This window comes from Cyprinus carpio, chromosome B11 (assembly GCF_018340385.1).
Source record: "Cyprinus carpio isolate SPL01 chromosome B11, ASM1834038v1, whole genome shotgun sequence".
In the NCBI taxonomy this organism is placed as follows: Eukaryota; Metazoa; Chordata; class Actinopteri; order Cypriniformes; family Cyprinidae; genus Cyprinus; species Cyprinus carpio.
Genome location: NC_056607.1, coordinates 8,871,981 through 8,893,743, shown reverse-complemented (window position 1 = coordinate 8,893,743; position 21,763 = coordinate 8,871,981). Strand labels below are relative to the sequence as shown.

At 35.3% G+C, this 21,763-nt stretch overlaps 2 protein-coding genes and 1 long non-coding RNA gene across 6 annotated transcripts in view; 2 read left to right on the top strand and 1 right to left on the bottom strand.

The window, feature by feature from the left end:
• Positions 1 to 6,078, top strand: part of LOC109079852 (cyclin-dependent kinase 18-like) — a 96,912-nt gene extending 90,834 nt beyond the window's left edge. For both annotated transcript variants that reach the window (XM_042733766.1, XM_042733765.1), the window contains exons 14-16: positions 3,971 to 4,061; positions 4,219 to 4,296; positions 4,470 to 6,078. In XM_042733766.1, coding sequence (XP_042589700.1) covers positions 3,971 to 4,061; positions 4,219 to 4,296; positions 4,470 to 4,504 — 204 coding nt within the window. In that variant the 3' untranslated portion in view covers positions 4,505 to 6,078. The remainder of the gene's footprint in view (positions 1 to 3,970; positions 4,062 to 4,218; positions 4,297 to 4,469) is intronic.
• Positions 1 to 6,312, bottom strand: part of LOC122138881 — a 125,736-nt gene extending 119,424 nt beyond the window's left edge. For both annotated transcript variants that reach the window (XR_006155858.1, XR_006155857.1), the window contains exons 1-2: positions 6,209 to 6,312; positions 4,422 to 4,507 (exon numbers count right to left, since the gene is read on the bottom strand). This is a non-coding gene — a long non-coding RNA (uncharacterized LOC122138881). The remainder of the gene's footprint in view (positions 1 to 4,421; positions 4,508 to 6,208) is intronic.
• A 16-nt stretch (positions 6,313 to 6,328) lies between these two features.
• Positions 6,329 to 20,435, top strand: LOC109084050 (major facilitator superfamily domain-containing protein 4A). 2 transcript variants are annotated; one of them, XM_042733764.1, is made up of 11 exons: positions 6,329 to 6,554; positions 6,784 to 7,211; positions 9,678 to 9,876; positions 11,849 to 12,085; positions 13,454 to 13,619; positions 13,799 to 13,914; positions 14,006 to 14,179; positions 16,450 to 16,597; positions 18,973 to 19,043; positions 19,172 to 19,292; positions 19,589 to 20,435. In XM_042733764.1, exons 2-11 carry the CDS (start codon positions 6,976 to 6,978, stop codon positions 19,681 to 19,683), a joined length of 1,563 nt encoding a protein of 520 aa, XP_042589698.1. In that variant the 5' UTR covers positions 6,329 to 6,554; positions 6,784 to 6,975; the 3' UTR covers positions 19,684 to 20,435. The 2 variants fall into 2 exon arrangements, with proteins under 2 accessions (XP_042589698.1, XP_042589697.1); XM_042733763.1 differs by lacking the exon at positions 6,329 to 6,554 and having other exon boundaries at positions 6,763 to 7,211.
• The last annotated feature ends 1,328 nt before the right edge of the window (positions 20,436 to 21,763 follow it).

The window sequence follows — 21,763 nt, the reverse complement described above, 5'->3', positions numbered from 1 at the left end:
AATCATTATTACAAATAAGATATATTATAAGATCAACTATTAATAAATTAAACAGAATAATAATAATAGTAATATATCAGAATAATATCAAATAAAAAAAAACAATTATTGTAACTAACTAATAAATCATTATGCATCGGATCAAAAATCTAAAATATAATAACAACAACAACAAGAAATCAGAATAATTTCAAATTTAAACAAAAATCATAATTATTCTGGCAAAACTAAGCAATAAAATAACTTAAAAATAAGATCAACTACTAATCAATTAAAAATGAACTGTACTATTCAAATAAAATCAACCAATCATAACTAAAATCCATATAAAACAAAAAAGAAAAACAACAACAACAACAACATCATTGTTCAAGCTCTAGCATTAGACCAGATATTTATGTGTGATTTCTAATAGGGGAAAATATTGATACACGTGAGTATCGCGATATTTTGTTTGGCGATACTGTATAGATTCTCAAAAATGGAATATTGAATTAAAAAAAAAATTATACAAGATTCATGGCAGTTGTTTCATTTTGAGGTCGTATCCCGACCGTTAGATAGCAGTCTTCATCTCTGAACTTAAACAGTGACAGGAAATACCAGCATTAAGGCACGCCACTATCGTATTTATTTTATTGTTTTACAATTGTTTTGTTTTCTTTAGGAATCCTGTAAGAACTTTATTTTTCATTGATATTAAGCAATATCAATTGATATTAAGCAATACCCACCCCCCCAAATGCAAATGCAGATCGCAGTGTTAAACAGTTTTTATTATATTTATTTACTTTATTGTTTGCATATGGTGGTGTGTTCTTAATGACAGCTTGCCTACAAATATATCCTATTCCTAAAATAAGAAATATCCCAATATATTGCCTTGCTTACAGTATCGCAATATATTATATCGTGATATGTATCGTATCGCCAGTTTCTTGCCGATACACAGCCCTAATTTCTAACACAGCAGCACATGTGCAGACTCAGAGGCCAGTGAGGTGCTGTTTAATGCCATGGAACTGCAACTGTCTTCAGCTCCCACAAATCCCCGGGAGAAAAAAGGCCCTTGTTAAGAGTTTCGCTGCCGAGACGGAGTGAGCTCAGAAGCTAATTATGGTGTCAACTTCCCCTCTCTGCCTGCTCTCCTCCAGGTCCAATTAGTTTGATACAGGCAGGGGTGTCAGGCACGGAGCATTATAGCGTTATCAAAACACAGGTAAACAAACGCAGGCTGACACCTCCACGCTTTACTCAGGTACAGCCAAGAGTAAGGACCTTTCAGAGGAATACTGTTCAAGATTATGTTGGGAGAATGACTGAACAAAGAGGGGTGCCACAGGCCAAAGACTCAATGCTGATCACAGCACTCTGACTCTAGTCTACAGTATACGTTGCATATACAGTAATACATGCAAGTGGTAGAACTAGCCTATATATTTTATTGTAAATAAAGATTTTTCGAAGTTGGAAAAAAATGAATGAACAACAGATTATTGATGTAGATTTTACAAAAAAAAATATTTTTACAGTTTTTTTCTACTTCAAAATGTAATTAATGTTTTTCTTGCCATTACTCTGTAGTTAATTCTGAAATTTACCAGCAATTTCTAAGTTTTTTCCTTTTTTTCTTTTTCAGTACACAATTCAGGACAAAAAAATGCAAAAAATAAAAATAAACAAAAAATGTCTTCAAAATCTGAGAAGATCTTTTTGGAATTTATAATTCAGAGCAACTAAATAAATATGTCTTTATTCACTTCTTTAAAAAAGAATGATCTTTTTGCTGGTTTTAGACGGATTTGACCCCTTTTTAGCTGGTCGAAGCCAGCAGATCATAAATAAATAAATAAAATAAATAATTAATGATAGATAGATAGATAGATAGATAGATAGATAGATAGATAGATAGATAGATAGATAGATAGATAGATAGATAGATAGATATCTCTTCAATAATTGGGTTTGCTGGTCTTAGTCTTCCAACCTGGTCAGACTTTTTTTAATTATTTTTTGTGCTGGTTTTAGAGGGGCTTTGGGTCACTTTTGGCTGGTCAGACTGGAAACCAGCTAAAACCATCAAACTATTAGCTTAATTTACAACATTTTAAAGTTAATACACTTGGTCTCCAGTATGACAGTTGGGTAAATGTTTTTTTTTTTTTTTTTTAATGTATAAATGTGCCAAATAATGTCTTTAAAAAATCTATAACTTCAAACTGTACCCTGATGGTGTCAGATGGTAAAAAGCATGAAAAAGAGGTAGGGTCAGTGTGTAATAGTTACGATTCTTTTAATTTAACAACAGAAGAAGCAGTCAATGGGAGGTCTAAGATTGTGTGCTGTTTGTATTTTTGGTAGAATGAGGTATTTGTGTAGAATGCGTCTCTCTCTCTCTGCGCCTTCTGATGGTGCGCGCAGCTTGAGTGCGCGCTGACCTGTCATTATGATGAAAGACCGCAGAGCGCGCGATTCGTTAATGGTGACAGCGGCCTTAATGAGTCCGAACCGTGCACCTGTTTCTCATCAAACCCCGCTGACTGATCGCGCCGTCAGCCTCACACAATGCGCTCTAAACGCTCTGCTCACTTGAAACACCGCCAAACTTTGACAATTTTATAACTTTGTGTGAGATGACAGCAGGGTGATGGGTGCTTCATTATTTAAAACTATTTTATAGCTGAGGCATCAACAAGTCAGGGGAGCTGTGCTCAAATCGAGTCATTAGTGAAGAGCACACACGATGGGGAAGATCACAGGCGGCTACTGTAACGCGCTCTAGCCTAGCGCACAAACCACTGAAAGAAGCGTTGCGCATGCGCACACGTCACAAAGGATCAGTGTTCAAGTTCACTTTATTGCATTTTTTGTTAGCTTTGAGAGTATCTACTGTACTTCTAAAAATCGATAAAACAATTTAATTCAAACTTAAATTGACTAAAACGAACGTGTAATCTTTCTCTTCTACAATATAAAACATTCTGAAATGTATATTATATGCATGCATGTATGTGTGTGTGTGTGTGTGTGTGTGTGTGTGTGTGTGTGTGTGTGTGTGTGTGTGTGTGTGTGTGTGTGTGTGTGTGTGTGTGTGTTTGGGATGGGGGGTGTTGAATAAAGCAAACCAGTATCTTACCAACACAAGCCTGTTATTATTAGTGTGATCTGATAGCTTTATAAGCACATTTCAGTAGCTATGGCCGCATGTCTGCCAAATGTTTTATAATGTGGACACTAGCTGAAGAAGCTTGTTTTCATAAGAGTTTGCAATGGTCAGTGGTGTTTATGTATACAAACGGGCATCAGCACTCACACTGACAGAGGAACTGTTCACTGGTAATGTCAAGCTGCCTTCAGATTGCTGCATTCGACAAATTCAGAATGTAAATTCAAATGCTTTTATTAATAATTCTGAATGGAGATCCGTATATATTTATATAGTAACATTACAGTCAGATTAAGGCGACTGGTATTTTAGTTTTCTGTTGGCACCTCCGCTTGGAATTGCAGCTTATTTTGTAGATATTTATAAATGTATAGAAAATAAATGTAAGATTCATTTTCTCTCACCGTTTTTGCTGTTGCATCGTAGACCAATACATCAATTGTGATTTATTATTTTTTAAATTAAAAACCAAATGTTTTTATTTTTCTTGAAAAAAAGCTTGGTAAAACAATTATATTTATTTAAAATGTTTCAAGTCTTTATACTTTTCCTTTTGTTATACTGGGATAAATGTATGCTAAAATTGTTGGATGTGGCGCCCCAACTAGACAATTTTCCACCAGCCACCACTGGTTGCATGTATTATAATAATTTATATTTTTACAATTTATTTTAAACAATTTTATCATATGTAGTCCGACGAATACATACGCAACATAAATACACTGGGTCGATAAAACCCTATCCAATAAAAAATGCACCAATTCTCTGTTTTCGCCTCATTTTTCTTTTGTTTCTGTTCAGTACGACACCAAGCGCCGGATTTCGGCCGAGTCTTCTCTGAGACACTCTTACTTCCTGACTCTGGGCGACAACATTCACTCCATACCTGACAGTGAGTTTATCCCAATATTTTCATAATTTCTAGAGTCTGCTTCTATATAACATCACCTCAAAACGAGTCTTATAATCTGCCTTTCACCTTGATGAAACAACAAACAAGACAATACATTTGCTTTGATCATCCCCCCCTTGTCTTCCATCCTCTCTAGCCTCGTCTGTGTTTTCACTGAGGGAGATCCAGCTACAGAAGGATCTGGGACACAAGAGCTCAGTATTCCAGCCGCTGGGTATTTAATTCCATTGCTTTGACATTACTCATTTCAATTTGCAGAGCGCAACTTGATTATGTTTAGCCATGCACATTAATCCCATCCATAAACTTGTAAGATTAAATGCTTTAAAACATACTCACCTGCACTGCCTACTCCGTCTAACAGTGGGTCATTTTCTCCAAATCCAGGTCGAGGCAAGAACCGCAGACAAAGTATATTCTGAAGACTGGAATCAAAGTGGTGTGCATGAAGAGATCGCCAGAACAAAACCATTATGAAGCAAATAGCGTTGTTTCTCCATGCAAAACGTGCATGCAGGCATCGATTCACATACACACCAAATTATTAGTCTGTACTTCAGAAAACAGACTGAATAGAAGTGAATCATCCTCAGTCATGAGCTGCTTACAAGTGTAACCAAGGCTCAGTCAAATCTCTCCAAACCTAAAAACCACACTGATCCTAAAGCTAAAGACATTTAGACTTGACTTCAGCCTCTTCTCCGCCTGGATCTAGTCGTATTTTCAGACATTCTTAGTATTTTTAATTGTGCGTGTATGTGTATGTGCAAGAAACATGGTAGCTTCATGTCCTACTTTTTCCATTGAGTTAAAATTTCCTTCATTTCTGTTTGAGGTTTGACTTGTTTTGCCATACGTGTTTGATGAGTCACTGCACAAGCTGATATTGCGGTTTATTTCATAAGCATTCATTCAATACTATAATACAGAGAAGAGTTGACACATTAAAAATGTAAATTGTCGTATAAACATTTGAGCCATTGAATAGAGAATTACTTGAATTCTGTCATGATACCATTTAAGTTCAACTACTAAAGGTGCTGTAAGCGATTCTAGAGCCAAATTCGTCTAAATCCCACCCTGTCCACAAAATGACTGACAGGCAAAGAGTGTATCTGGCTTGAAAAAAAGGTATACTCGCTTACAGCATCTTTAACTAGTTACAAATTTATGAAATCTTCAAAAGGTGCCTTTTGCAGACCGTAAGAGATGATGGGGTCCAATTTTACGCCTTTCGAAAAACCATCTACTTCAATCTCCTCAAGGATCTCGGTCCTTTCAAGTAATTGCACAAGCAGATATTCGTTTTGTCATTTAATCTAATTGCTACTCCGTATTTGCACATGGCATGCAAGTGTCCTGGACCTGAAACCTAATGTTGTTCACCTTCTCCTACTGTATCTTGTAGTTTAAAAATGAAAGCACTATGACTCTTTGTTGTAAACGGCACTGAGCACAAACTAGTTTTACAGTGGACAGAAATGAAAAGCTATAGGTTATAGTTTAACGTTAATGAAGCAGCGGCACTAATTTATGTGTTTTGTGGTAAATGAAAATATTTTAAATACTCTATTGAAAAGAATTAATATATAAATGTGTTTTCTTTATTCTCAGTGAACTTTTGCCAGAAAAAAACTTAGATGATGTCTAAATGTTTTATAAAAGATTTAGATTTTTGTATGAAATGTGACAGAATATTTTGTGTGATTTGTCTATTCTATTATGATATTCTGAAGCTGAATGTATTGTGACTGCGAAAATGCCAAAAATAATTAAATAAACGAAATAAGTTATGACGTTGAGTTGAACCATGGGAATGTTGACTAACCTCGTCTCAAACAATAGTCTTACTGTCTTGAATGGTGCTATTTGGCATTAGTACACTTCACAAAGTAAACTTGAAATAGGATTTGGTCTAGTGCATTATACTGTCTCCTGGACAGCAAGATAAACCTGTGTGCAAATTAGTGTGTGCGTTGTTAGCATAGCTGCGACCCAAAAAAAAAAAAAAAAAAAAACTCGTTGGACCTGTCAGATGCACTCGGTAGGGTTCACATGAAAATATCTATAAAACAAAACAGTCCAAATATGCGTGACGCTCCAGGCAGCAATGCGTGATTTCTTACCTTCCCTCACATTCATGTTGACTTTGATGGCGACCAAACTGTTGGGGAATAGGAAACACACCTGTTGCACGGATCTGTTTGAATCTTTTAAATGAATCACTTCGTTTTCTTGAACCGGTTCGTTTGAGTCATGAGTCGATAGTGTTATTTTTGACCAGGACCAGGTTTGATAAAACCTGTGGCACTGATCTTCTCCTGATAGTGTTGGAAGCACAGACTATGTTTGGAAGGTTAAATAATTTTAGGTTAAATAATTCTTAATCCAACTGTGTTCCCACAATTAAGTCGCTGCGTGGCATTTATTGCAGTTAAATATTAGCCTAAGTTAAATGTTCGTCGTCGTATGGTTGGTATATATTTTTTTATTTAACTGTAGGCCAATATATGTAATATTTTACGTTGATAACGACTTAAGTATGTTTAAATTTATGTCTAATGGGGCGCTGTACAAGATTATAATTTGCTAGTTTTTTTTTTTTTTTTTTTTTTTTTTTTTTTTGACTTTTCAAAAAAAAACACACATAAAACATAAATTACATACTTGATGCAAAATATGACTAAAATATGTTTACCAGCGTTTCTCCACGAACGGGTCCGTTCAGACTGAATCATTCAAAAGGGCCGATTTGAATGAACAACTCAATCGCGAATCGGACAAGAATCGACTCTGAACACGCGACTATCACTTCAGGCAAGTCTCCTCTCACACCCAGGATAAATTCCACCGCGTAAATGCTTCCAGAAACACCTCAGAAACTTTCTCCAGCATGAAGCAGCTGATTAATGAGCGGATCTGCGCATTATTCCGCAGTAACTGGCAGCATACTCTCACATACTGGAGTGTTTTCTTTAGTTTTGGACTATGTGTCGCTTTCCTGGGTCCGACCATCCTGGACCTGAGATGTCAAACTCAGTCCACGCTACAGGAGATCACTCTGGTCTTCTTCTCCCAACAGTTTTGCCTCTTTATTGGAAGCACCATTGGAGGATTCTTCAGTAAAACGTGAGTGTTTTGAAGAGATCTATTGTAATTTGTTATATATTTTTTTCTTTATTTTTGAATGGCTGATATGTAATTTTAAACTGTTTCAGGACATGGTGAAATTAATTTTAAAATATTTCAATGTAAAATATCCCAGTTTATATCCCCGACCTTAATGGTTATGCCGCACATGCAGCTCTTACATTAATGTAATATAGAATATTGGTACTTTTAAAAAAATTCTAAATTATTTTAAATATTTAAAAAAGGGCATTTTAACCCCCAAAGATATGCACTGTAATCATAAATATCTATGATGAATAAAAAGGTTGAATGGGCCTGTTATAAGGCAGCTTCCTCATATAATATTTTATTTGTGGTTTTACAGTTTTTAAGAGAAAAACATTTACTTAGCCTACTTCCTCAAAACAATAAGGAACTGAAAAATAGGGCTTTCGAAGATTATCTATCTATCTATCTATCTATCTATCTATCTATCTATCTATCTATCTATCTATCTGTTTTTGAAGGAGTTTTGATATATACTACTATACTGATAATTACTGATATAATAATGAATTGTATGGGGGCTGATATTAAAAACCATATTGCTTTTTTGGGTAATCTGGATTCCTACACAAATCAAAAGAAATATGTTTCAAACATTTTAATCTATAACCAAGAAGATGGTTAACTGTTTACTTTCGTAACCTTTGTTTGTTTGTTTCAAAAGTAACAATTTATGTTCTGCTCTCTCTATAGACTTATTTAAAGATACAGTTGTGCTTAAAAGTTATTAGAAAGAGTAAAGGCTGGAATACACTACACTGGGCATCATACACTTATCGACTTTGTAAACAGTCACAGAAGAAAACTGGCCATCATACACTTAACGACTGAGGATCACACACTCCCAGAAGACTGTAAATTGGGGGGAAGTCATGTAGTGTGACAACAGAAGTTTTTTTTTCCCTCTCCCAGCCATGTATCTTACACTTCCTCATTAGATAAAGCATTTTAAATGCATCCTGCATGATAGTAAACTGCCTCTAATCATCGTAACTGATTATTTGATTTCTTTAGGACTGATCGGTTTCTAACCCATCCGTGGCCTCTCTCTGGAAATCCCAGTAGTGGTCATGTGCTCATTAAAGTCGTGCTGTCTCAGTTATCTGGGATGCAAGCCATGAAAACATACACTGCCCTACTGTTGTTTTGCCTGACAGATAAAGATGTGATAAAGAAATTTTCAAATTTTAAAAGAATTGGGTTCAAAAAGGTTAGGAACAACATCTGCTCCTTTAAAGCAACATTCAAGGAAGAGCGGAGTGATTTCTATGGCTATAAGCAAATAACTGCTGATAATTACTCTTTATATTATTTTGTAGGTCACACCACAGTTCTAAGACATGGAATTATTGACTGAAAAACAAGTAAAACTATGTGGATACTACAGCCAGCGTGGCTTTCTTGTGCTCTTTTAATTGCTTTTATTTGGAAACTTGTGCCATCATTACACTTTCTTCTATTATTCCTCACAACAAAAAATCAAACACACTACTTTTATTATCTCTGATTATTTTATTACTCCCCTCTAAAAGAAAGATCTTTATCTCTGTTTTACAGTCCTGACTATATTTAACCACATAACATTCTGTCTGTTCTGCTCTATTGATTTTACAGTTTGTTGCATGCAACTTAATGCTGTTTTCACGTGATATCGGATATCGGAGATGGAAATTGGACCTGAATGGAAACTTTTAGTTTTTTTTCCAGACCATACACTCTGCTTTCTCTTGCCATTACAGTCATGCATATTTATGTATATAAAAAATCATTTGATGCATTCTATGCATTTTACTCAGTGAAAACAGCATTTAAGTGACTGAAATGTTAGCAAGATGATACAGTAAGCGCATGGTATGCAATGCAATAGTGCGAGTAATGTTTATATGCTTGTCAAGAAATGAGATGCTACATTTTATACAAAAAAAAGTCTTCATTACATTTTAGCTTTATAATAAGACTTCCTCAAGAAATAGAACCTTGTATCCTCTTTGATGGCTATTCTTTCTGAAAATAAAGCACTTAAACACGACAAACTTAAGTGGGACATTTCCGATAGCACGTGACTGGTAGAAAACTGGTATCAAGCATGCAAGTGTCACATATCCACTGGTATCACCTGTTATCAGTAAAAGCAACATTTGATAAGGCATGCAAACAGGAATTAAATGGGCCAAGGTGAAAATAAAGTCAGAGATGTCTGAAAATAAAATCCCGCCACAGAACAACTTTATTTCAAAAGACACACCTGAGGCTGTTTCAAATGAGATCTGTTTATAGTTTTCTACTATAAAAAGTTTTACCTCTAGAGAATGCACTGTATTTTGGCAAACATTCTGAAGGCTCGTAGCTGTATTCTGAACTGGCTGTCACAAACCTGATTACTAGTACTATTATTTTAGTGCTTTTTTTCTCTCTTAGGCTTGTGCATTCTTTGTCAGCGCTGACTGTGTCCAGCCTCACCATCTCTGTGGTTTTTGCCGTCATCCCACTATGCCATAAGTTGCTCCTGTTGGCCTTTGCCTTGGCTGTATCTGGTCTTGCCATGGGCGTCATTGACACCATCTCTAACCTACAACTGGTCAAGATCTACCAGAAAGACTCCACAGTTTTCCTGCAGGTCAGTTTCTACTTAGTAACTTCCAAAAAATGTAAAAATGGTATCTTTTACCTTGCATGATTGCAGTGTTTGTCTGAAAGGCTGTGGCAGAAATGTTCAATTCACATGTATGAAGCCTTTACACGCAATGTATACAAATCATTTTCTTTAAACAAAAAGTTGTGTTGTCATCTACCCACCTTCAAAACCTATTTGACTTTTCTCTAGAACACAAAAGGAGTTCTTATGAACTGTATATACACTACCGTTCAAAAGCTAGGGGATGCAGGTCTTTTATGCTCACTCAGGCTGCATTTGTTTGATCAAAAACACAATACAAACTGTAATAGTGTGAAATATTATTCCCATTTAAAATAACTGTTTACTATTTCAGTATATTTAAAAATTTAATTTGATAAAGCCAAATTTTCAGCATCAGTTCTCCAGTCATATTGTAGGATTCTTTGAGTAGAAAGTAAAAAGCAGCATTTATTTGAAATGGAAATCTTCTGTAATATTTGAAATGTCATAACTTAAAGTTTATATTATATAGTTTGTATGCTTATTTATTTATATATATATATTTTATAATATATATAATATAGTATATATATATATATATATATATGATATATATATATATATATAATATATGAATATATATATATATTAACATGTACAATGCTATGCTACACTGGTTTTTCTAATGGAATAAAATCTCACTAAAAAACTACTCATTAAGAAAATCAAACAAAATTTACACTCAAGATCACTTTAAAAACAACATTAAAACTTGAGCTCATCATTGCCAGTGTTTAGTCATATTTTGGGGAGGAGAGAAACTCACCCAAGGGGATTTTCTCAGAAATGAAACTCTGTGGTGAAGGATTGTGGGTGTTCAGTTTTGCAATTTACATTATATTTAAGGAGATGATTGATATGGTGGGTTAAATGTAGGTTCATTTGAGCTGATGTGTTTTTCTGATCAGCATTCATCCCTAACAAAAACATAATAAAAAATAAACTAAAAATCAAAAAAAAAAAAAAAGCTATATTTTGCAAAAAAAAAAAAGCTATATTTTGTGTCAGAACCAGTTTCAGTGTCATCCTATAGATTTCTCTACCATTTTAAAAACAGTTCCAAGTAAAAAGCAGATACACCCTTAGTATACAAAAGGGTTAAAAATGTTTAACAGTAAGAAATATTTAAGCAAACCACACCAGTTTTGCAGTCCTATTCAGAGCAACAGCATAATTGAGAGTGTGATGTTGCTCTACCAGTTTCTTAAGGAGGAAGTTCATATTTATGTAACAGCTTATATTTGCTCCGCCAGTTAAAAAGTTTGATCTCAATGTTGTGAAAGATAACATTTCTGCTGTTACATTACAATCATATCATAGAAAGCAATGATTAGAAAAACTTGTAAGTGTAATCAGTGTAATCAAACATAATCGATCTCCTTTCACACGTGGATTCTGTATAAAATCATGAGGTAAAAATCACTAAAAACCACAGGGCTATTACTGTTAACTATTATAAGTTTTAGTTGTGTTGTTTTAAGAGTATTTTATTATTGTTAACTTAATAGAATTATTATTATTGTTAACTTAATAAGTAAAAACTAAAACTGAAAGAATAAATCAATTCAACCTGAACTGTAAAGTAGAAAAATATATAATAAAAAACAAATACAAATAACAAAAACATATAAAGTGCTAAAAAATTCTAAAATTAAAATGAAAACTCAAAAAAAAAAAACTTTGACAATTGTTAATATAATATAATTCATTTGGAAGCAACATCTTGCTATTGTAAATTTGGCATATTAATATGCACCTGTGATTTCTTCCTGAAGCGACCATTGTTTCAGTTTTAAACAAACATCCAATCAGAACTGTGTTTTATAAAGTTGCTCTAAAACTTTTGCTTTGTAAGAATCTAACATCATTGCTGACTCTCCTTCTCGTCTGGGTTGTCTCTGATCTCTTCTAGGCCCTTCACTTCTTTGTGGGTCTTGGAGCCTTAGTGAGTCCCCTCATCGCTGACCCCTTCCTGTCTGAGACCAGCTGTGTGATTGGGAACAGCACCACCAATGCAACATCATTAAGACATCTGAGGAACAAGCTCGCAGGCAGACATGTGCACAACGTGTCCAGTGTCCACCTCCACACCGACGGAGAGGTGGTCACTAACGTTTCCTATGCCTTCTGGATCATGGCTATCATCAATGTAAGAGCTTTTTTTTTTTTGTATTGAGTTTTACGAGTTTGTTTTAAGAGTGGTGTACCATCAGAACACAAGCTGGACTACTTGTGTGGAGTAAGTGTGCCATACTAAATGCTCTGTCAGCTCTAATGTCAAAGGAAGGGCAGTTGGGAGGGTATTTGAATAAAAGAAATGAATCAATGATTGTCTCCTTGGCAACTGTACTCCATCCAACAGTTCTGTTTACACACTGGCTATAATGTAGTGGAGAAATAGTGTTAGTGTAACTGATACACACCTAACACCTGATCAGTGTAGCAAAGGGGGGGGGGGGGGGAGTATAATGCGTATAATGAATAATATAGTAGTATTTATAAGCACAGTATTTATATTGCCACTGTTATATAAGCACTACCTGAGTTTTCATTCAGGCCGTCTTCTGTTTTTGTTTCATTTAGATGTTTTATGTAGTATAGTTTCATGAAGCTAAAGTCAGACCATTCTGTTTTTGCTTCAAATAACAAAATGATACAAATCTAATTTAAATCAAAAACTGCTCATGCTGCATGTATGCTGCATCTTTGTTTGGATCATGATTAAAATGCATTAAAATATTATTTCATTTATACGTGTTATTTATTCATTTGATTTGGGGTTTGTTTTAAATTTTACCAAAATTTTCAGGATTTTGTCTGAGAAATAATAAAAGGATACCTTTACATTTATAATTTGTGTGTTTGTAATCAAATTTATTTACACTTGTTAATACTGCTGCGCTGTCTGAGGTTATATAGTTTCCATCAAGTCTTCTTTAGAGTTTTAAAGGGTTAGTTCACCCAAAAATGAAAATGCTGTCATTAATTACTCACCCTCATGTCGTTCCAAACCCGTAAGACCTTCGTTCATCTTCTGAACACAAATAAAGGTATTTTTGATGAAATCTGAGAGCTTTCTGACCCTGAATAGATGGCAACGCAACGGAAAAGCTCAAGGCCCAAAAAGGTAGTAAGGACATTTATTAAAATAGTCCATGTGACATCAGTGGTCCAACCTTAATTTTACGAAGCTACGAGAATACTTTTGGTGTTACATTAACTATTTTATCGATGTCCTTACTACGTTTCTGAGCCTTGAATAATATTGCTGTCTATGCAGGGTCAGAAAGCTCTTGGATTTCATCAAAAATATCTTCATTTGTATTCTGAGAATGAACGAAGGTCTTACGGGTTTGGAACGACGTGAGGGTGAGTAATTAATGACAGAATTTTCATTTTTGAGTGAACAATCTCTTTATAAATGCTTTTCAAACTGAATCTGTTCAAAAGAACGATTCCTTTATGAATCATCACAAGTCCTTTTTACATGCATAACTCTTGTCTTCTCTGTATAAAGCTTCCTGTACCCATCGGCATATTAATCCTGATGTATCGGGAGCGGCTGTTCACGTGCGGATCAGACCCCAGTCGGCGTTTACTAGATGGAGACGTGCTAGCGATGAAAACCTGGGGAACCACGCGTCTGTCAGAAGACACTGGACATCAGAAAGAGACTTCCAGAAGTAAGATCCCAACCCGCCAGAACTTCTGCACCACTGACATTGTTGAATCAATTACCGTGTGGGATCAGACCACGTTCACAGTTACTGTTGAAGCACATGTCAGGAATAACATGCCGTCAGATGCGCATAAAATCCAGAAAGGAGGTTTCTGTAATCTTCCCGCTCTTGTGTCTCCTCAGGCCACGTAGACTTGTTCAGCTGCTGTCTCCTTGGCAACGCGCACAGCTTTCCGTTGTCTTTCTTTGGGATCCATATCCTCGGGGGTCTGGTGCTCTTCTTTTCTGACGGTATAGTGGTAAGTAGGATTAGCACTTCACAGCTCTGTAATTGAAGAGTATTTGCTTAATTACTTGAGCTCATGTATTATTTAATCTCACGCACCTCAGGGCTCATACACAGGCTTTGTGTACACCTACGCAGTGGCGCCCCCTATGAATCTACCTCACAAGACCGCTGGATACTTGACGTGTGTCTTCTGGGCGGCGATCACCGTCGGCCGACTGTCCGCCATTCCTCTGTCTTATCGATTTAAACCTGTACACTTGCTCATCGTTAGTCAGGTCAGTATCTTTGGTTTGCTTTTAAAGCCAGTTTTGTGGAAATTATTTAAAAAAAAGTTGCTGATGACTCTTAAGTGTACAAGGTAACCAGATAGTATTAGGGGTGGGACGGTTCGCAAAAAAAAATCGAACCGGTTCAGCACGCGCTAGGACTGCGGTTCAACTTAAATCTGACAACACATCTGTAATAGGCTATGTTTCTTATAAATAACATGTAAAAAAAACGGGTTTGGCTAATGTATGTTTCTGTTGATGGATGCGCATTCTGGCTTTCCAGTACATTGCAACAACAGCGATGAGAAAGAAAAAAAAAAAAACAACCCGTGGACAAACCATTCACTCTTGATCAATGCGAATGCCATGTGCTGGAATATGAGCAGTCATTTCTTCCGTCATCACCCGGTTGCTGAGGCGCGTGCGCACAGGTGAGACCTGAACAGCACACGTTGATATCCGTGTTTAAACTAAACTCATTTAAGCTTTGCCAGTTTAAACATTTAAGAGCCAGAGGATGCGAGCTTGTGGGTGCAGTGAGAAGATTTGTGCATACACTAATCCTAAAAAACCAAACCCCTCATAACACGCGCAGATATAAAGCTCTCTCTCTATTAATTATTTTGAATGAACAAACAAACAAAAAAAAAAATTACAAAAAAACCCCCTTCTTAATAAGCATCCTATAGCAGACATAGCCGGCTGAACGTACTCTATCAGTGCACTGGATCAGTGCATTCTCTTAAAGTGACAGTCTTAATATTAATCGAACAGCAACATCAAATAAATCACTCACTGTCATTGCTCTTGATTAAATAGCTTTTGTTACTTTATTAAAGATTAATCTTTAATTTATACAGTCAAATATGCAATGCTGTATAACATTTGATTACTTTATTCAATTTCTGTACCTAAAAACTAATGCTAGACCTACCTAAAAAAATATATATATATCTGTGCTGTTGCTTGTAGTTAGACAGAATATTCTTTTTTTCTGTATTTTTATTTGAAAGTAGTTTTTCCATAAACATAGCACATATCGAACCATACCGAAACCGTGACTCTAAAACCGTGATACAAACTGAACCCTGAAAAAAGTTGAACCATTCCACCCCTAGATAGTATGCAAACATTTTGTTTTTGCAAAAATACAGTAAAAACAATAATATTGTGATATGTTATTGCAGTTTTAAAGAACGATTTTCTATTTGAATGTATTTTAAGATGTAATTTATTCCTATGATCAGAGCTGAATTTTCAGCATCATTACTTCAGTCTGCAGAGTCACATGATCCTTCAGAAATCACTCTAATATGCTGATTTGCCACTCAGCTATTATAAATTAGATTTGTCTACCCTTTTTGTTCCTATTTTGTCTACATTTATTTATTTATTTATTTTTCTACATAAAGTGGCTTTATATACAATATAATATAATATACAGTAATAATTTTTAGAGGGTTTTGGGCCACTTTTTGGCTGGTCATGTAAGTGTGAAAATTAACAGAAATAAACATGTTAATAATATAATATTTAATTTTAATGTGATTTATCAAATATTATTTATGTATTTTTATTCATAGTTATAGATATATTATATATATATATATATATATTATATATATATATATATATATATATATATATATATATATATATATTATTATTATTATTTTACATGTTATTTATTTATTTCAGTTTTGATCATCGATGTTTTCATAGTTTACATGCATACAATAATGGTCCTGTCTTCAAAAACATTCACTTTGAAACCAATTTTGCAATTTCAAGCCGTCAAATAAACATGTTAACATATGGCCAAAACTCATACAAAGTTTTGCGTATTTAGTTGAAAATGTTCTAAACAACAACAACCAAGTGGGGGCGGAGCTTAGAAAAGCATCATTTGTCAGTCCATTACAGACTCTCTCCTGACAGACTGCTGTTGAGCCAGATGGACTATAAAAGAGGTTTACACTATCAGAAAAGGTGTGTCACCCATGATGCACCAAGGGAAACTTTGGACAGGAACAAACATCCTTGTACTGCATCCTGCTCTGCCCTGTCCATTCGCCAGACGGGACATTTGTTTATCTGGTGTGACTAAGGCTCATTTCTATTTTCACGCTTTAATTTGCACCAAAAGTATATGACAGTGGGCCTCTTAATATCCGTTCCTTGCGCAGATGAAGCAGGGGTTGTTCACCTCAAATAACAAAGCCTTTGTTGATGGCGCGTGTCCAAATGCAAATCCTCTCCATTCTGTTCTCTCTTAGGTGGGTGTGATAGTCACACTGCTTCTGCTGCTGATCTTCTCCAACAGCAGTGTGTTCCTCTTCATCGGCACCTGCTGTCTCGGCCTATTTATAAGCAGTATCTTCCCCTGCATGCTCGCATTCACAGAAGACGTCCTGGAGTACAAAGGTATTGCGACAGATGGACCGCCGCTGTCTCCGGCATTGTTAAATCGCCTTTTTGTCCACAGCTTTCATTGATTTGACAGTAGCCACTGATGGTTTCAAAGTTGAGTATTTATTCAAGGTTTACTGCTGAGCCGAAGGCAACAGGAGCCGCCCCGTTTAATTCTTTCCACCATTGGCCTTCGACTTTCTGGGAAGGTTTGGCCCGACAGGTCTTGTGTCTTAACGGCAGAGATGATCATTTTTAAACCCAGTGGTCAAACCCATTGGGAGAAATTATCTAAAAAAAAATGGCTAATTACTGAGTGCCCTCTGTGTGCCGCAGATATGGCGGCTGTTAGGGTAGAGCGATTAAAAAAAAAAAATGTCATTATCATTAAAAATACCTCTATCATTAGCAGGTCTGGGCAGGAATTTAACAGACTGGTTTCAGACTGGTTGTAACAGAACAGATATTTAAATGCATATGAATCCTGGACAATCTGAATAAAAATGAATGGGAGAAATCTCATCGCTGTTGCAAGGGAAGTCCTGACTTAAAAGTGCCACTCAGTTTTTTGATCGAGACATCGACAGTGTGTTAAATGGACCTGCATTAAAAAATGCAGTGCGAGTTAATGTGGCGATTAAGCAAAAAAAAAAAACACAAAATTTCAGTTTGGCTTTCGTCAAATAGCAAAGGTTGTGATTTATTGAAATACATGTGTGTTCCAGAGTGAAGCATGGCAATGTGTTCTTTTAGTATCATTAAGATACTACAGAATTATATTGTATTATTATTTTGAATTGGTTTTTAATTTTGTATTCATTTTAAATTTTAATATTTTTAATAATCTTGTATCCATTTTTCATTCTTCATTTTTATTATATCTTTTTTTTTTTCCAAATATGACTATAGTTTTTAGTTTTAGATATTGTAGTATATCAAGTTAAACTAAATGGTAAAAGAGAAAAATATATATTTCATGTCAGTTAACATTTATTTTAAGTAAAAAATGTTTGTTTTAGTTAACTAAATTAATCCTCATGGTATTGTTATTTTAGTTGTACTGTAAAAGTTATTTTTTTCCGTTTGATTTCTTAGTTTTTGACACTTTGTTTTACAGTGAAATGTTGTAATATTAATTTTTTCTAATATTAATTTCTTTATAGTCATTTTGAGGTATAATTACCAAGTCTTTGGCCAAACTATACATACCTACAAACAATCACTGTTTTGGGGGGGGGGGGGGGGGGGGGGGATTGCATTTTAATCATAAAAATCGCAATTGGATTTTTTTATCCCCCAAATCTTGAAGCCCTAAGTTAGCTTTATTTAAAGGGTTAGTTCACCCAAAAATAAAAAAATTAGCTTGTGTTTTACTCGCCTTCGAAGCAGCCTAGGTGTATATGACTTTCTTCTTTCAGACGAATCTATTCGGAGTTATATTAAAGATTGTCCTGGTTATTCTAATCTCTATCATTGCAGTCAGCGGGTGTTGCAGTTGAACAGTCTACAATAAATCATAATAAAATCTGCCGCAGATGGCTCCGGGGGATGAATAAAGGCCCCCTGTTGTAAATCCATGAGTTTTTGTAAGAAAAATATCCATATTTCAAACGTAATAAACACTTTTCTCTCACTTCCGCCGACTGTCATACACTGAAGCAGTTCCAACATAAGACGTTGCGTGATTAGTGACGAATGTGGAGAGAGAACAAAACAAAATGCCAGTCATGATTTAGAAGTACAATCCGAGGACTTTTGTTGGAGGATTTTAATATAAATCAAGAGGAGACTGGTTTTCCTTTGCTAAAGTAAGGAAACGTTGCTTCCTTTGCTCCTATAAACAAACTCGCAACACTAGCATATCTCAGAGGCATATATAAAGTTCTGCGTCATCCGCCGTAACGGATCTGCGTATGACAGATAACGGAAGTGAGAGAAAAGTTTTTATTACTTTTGAAATATGGATATTTTTCTTACAAAAATACATGGATTCGCAACAGGGGGCCTTTATTCATCCCCCGGAGCCGTCTGCAGCACGTTTTATTATGAATGTGTGAGCTTTATTTGACGACTTGTGGACTGTTCAACTGTAACACCTGCTGACTGCAATGATAGAGCTGGGAATAACCAGGACAATTTTTAATATAACTCCGACTGGATTCGTCTGGAAGAAGAAAGTCATATACACCTAGGATGCTTCGGGGTAAGTAAGTAAAACACAAGCTAATTTTCAAGTTCAGTTGTCATCAGATTTCAATGGCAGTTTGAATGTTGCTGCAACAATTTTGAGAAACCATTTCAGTTTTTCTTTTTAATTGTATTTTTAAACTTATTGCGTAGATTTAAAAAAAGAGAAAATCTGAGTTGATTGTGTTTTGTTTCATCTTCAGGTTGTGCCACCACAATCATGGTGACCAGCGCAGGGATGGGCGAGATGTTACTCCAGGTGATCGTGGGTTCAGTAAGTCTGGCTTAAATTTTTACATCTTGGCTCCTGGGAATTGAACCCATGACCTTTGCATTGCTAGTGCCGTCATGGTCTACCAGTTGAGCTATTCTTGTAACTGTTGAGTCTCTTTCCTCCCTCAGGTGATGCACAATCAAGGTAGCTTCAGTTTCCTGTTGTGCGGAATGATCTTCGGCTGCCTGGGATTCGCTTTCTTCATTCTGCTGTTCTTTGTCCAGCAAAGTCACAAAAACTCCACAGAAGGTGCGTCGACTCTGTGAATTCACGTCATTGCCCGTAATCAGAATCAAACTGAAAATTGACTTTTTCTAATGTATTTGGAAGATGCTTTTATTTAAAGCAACTTACATAGAGTTCACAGTATATATTTGTGTGTTTATTGGGAATCACACCTATGACCCTTACCATTGCTTAAGCCATACTCTTCTACATAGTTACATAAAAGTAGTCTTGTACTGTGAGCTTAAACTGTTTGGCTTATCATGCATTTGCAAAATGCAGAGGTCACTTTATAACATATCTTCACGTTTATTTCACAGCTTTCCCTAGTAACTCCCCTACCGAAAGACTTGAGGAAAATGGGATCAAGACCTGTTCTGCTGCCGTGCTGAACTCATGGGACAGGTCAGAGTAGAAAGCATCCATCGATCCGTAACCATGGAGAAGATGGACGAAAATATGACAGGAGCAAAGGGACATTGTGTTGTTGACTCAGGGACATATCCTTGGATGATCATGCAAATCATTGACAATCAACAGAGCTAAAAAATTGAAATGTTTATTTTTGTATTAAAATATTTTTGATGAATTAAATGATCTTGTGCACAAATGTCACAATTGAATCATTCTCAATGGCAGCAATGTCACTGGATATGTGCAATACAATAACTTTTCTAGAGAAAAGTTGGTTTGGTGTTTGTTAAAACACACTGACCAATCAGCACTTGAATATATATATGGTTTCATTGGATCAAAATAATGACATAAAATACAGTATTTTTTGAATATGTAAAAACCCTACAAGTTTTTTTTAAAGCAACTCTGCATTGTACTGGAATCGCTCAAACCCTACTGACGATCAGTAGCTAATTAATTCTCTGCCAAAGCTGAAGTGCTTATAACACAATTGTGGTTAGGAGATTAAAAGGTCTAAAAAGGACATCCTACCGTCTTCCTGTAAAAGTTTCCTTGTATTGTGTTGTACGGCCTCAGGTCTGACGGTTCCCCTAAACCAGTGACCTCGGCACTCAGGTGGGCGATCCTGATCGTAGGAGCTTGCTGTGTCAGCGTATTTCTCTTGGCCTGGGTAAAATTTTATTCTTATTTTTTTTCTGGTTTACGCAGGTGTCAGACCTGCTAACGTTAACACAATCGCTGCATAAATGAGGTCAGCTTTCTGCAGCTGTATTTGATGAAGACACACAAGCCAAACGAGTTACACATTTGTTTTTTATAGAAATCTTCCTTCCCTTCCAACATCCACAGATTAGTACAACAGGTATGCCAATGAACATAGAATTTGTAAACATTTGAGAGAGAGACAATCTGAAAATACATTTGCACAAAAATACTGAAAACATTTGGTGCCAATATTGTACTATGACAGTAGAATTAATCACACTTTTTATTACATCATCCCTTTTTTCCACAAAATACAAATTTGCTCATGAGAAACAAAACATTGTTCTAAATGCAATGCAGTTATGATGTCGACATTTCTGAAAACACTGGCACTTTCCAAGAATAGGGTACAAAACTTTAACTATTAACCTTTGAAGCATGTTTAAAATATTGAAGATATTATTATTGAAGATGTTGTGATACATAAGAAAGAAATGTCTATTGTACATAGAGTTTCCAAAAACTTCTCATCAGAATTTGAGAAATGTCTGAATATGGGTTAAAAGCTTAATTTGTATTTTTTTGTTGTGGTGCTCTTGCGATAAAATGCAAATAAAATATACCATAATGGGTAAAAGGGTTGCAAATACTTATTTTTCACTCAGCAGGGGATAGTTTGCCAAGTGTTGGTTTGTATTAAATGGCAAACATATTTCATATAAATTATAAAAAGAAATATATATATATATATGTGTGTGTGTGTGTGTGTGTATGTATGTATGTATATATTGGAATGGTTAAGAATATAGTTAACACAATGTGTACAAATTTACAAAATGGAATGATGTGATAATCAGGTTCCAGGCAGATGTGGAATAGCTAAATAGCATGTAGGTAAAATATCTAATATAGTTTAATTGAATATCAATTACTTTTTATATTATATAATATTTGAACATTCTTAATAGTTCTCTTTAAAGGAATAGTTCACCCAAAAATGAAAATTCTGTCATTAATTACTCACCCTCATGACCTTCCAAACCCAAAAGACCTTCGTTCATATTCGGAACACAAATTAAGATATTTTTGATGAAATCCGAGAGCTTTCTGATCCTGCATAGACAGCAACACAACTGACACGTTCAAGACCCAGAAATGTAGTGAAGACATCATTAAAATATTCCATGTGACATCAGGGGTTCAAGCGTAGTGTTATGAGAAAACTTTTTTTGTGCAAAGAAAACAAAAATAATGACTTTATTTAAAAATTTCTTCAAATCGTTCCGAAGATGAACGAAGGTCTTACAGGTTTGGAACACCATGAGGGTAATTCATTTTTGGGTGAACTATCCCTTTAAGACTGTGATTTGCTT

Excerpts from the sequence above, each read along its gene's own strand:
- LOC109084050 (XM_042733764.1), top strand. The coding sequence starts at position 6,976 with ATGAAGCAGCTGATTAATGAGCGGATCTGCGCATTATTCCGCAGTAAC. Across the intron at positions 9,877-11,848 it reads ACTCCACAGTTTTCCTGCAG|GCCCTTCACTTCTTTGTGGG; the intron begins GTCAGTTTCTAC and ends GATCTCTTCTAG. Across the intron at positions 13,915-14,005 it reads TCTTTTCTGACGGTATAGTG|GGCTCATACACAGGCTTTGT; the intron begins GTAAGTAGGATT and ends CACGCACCTCAG.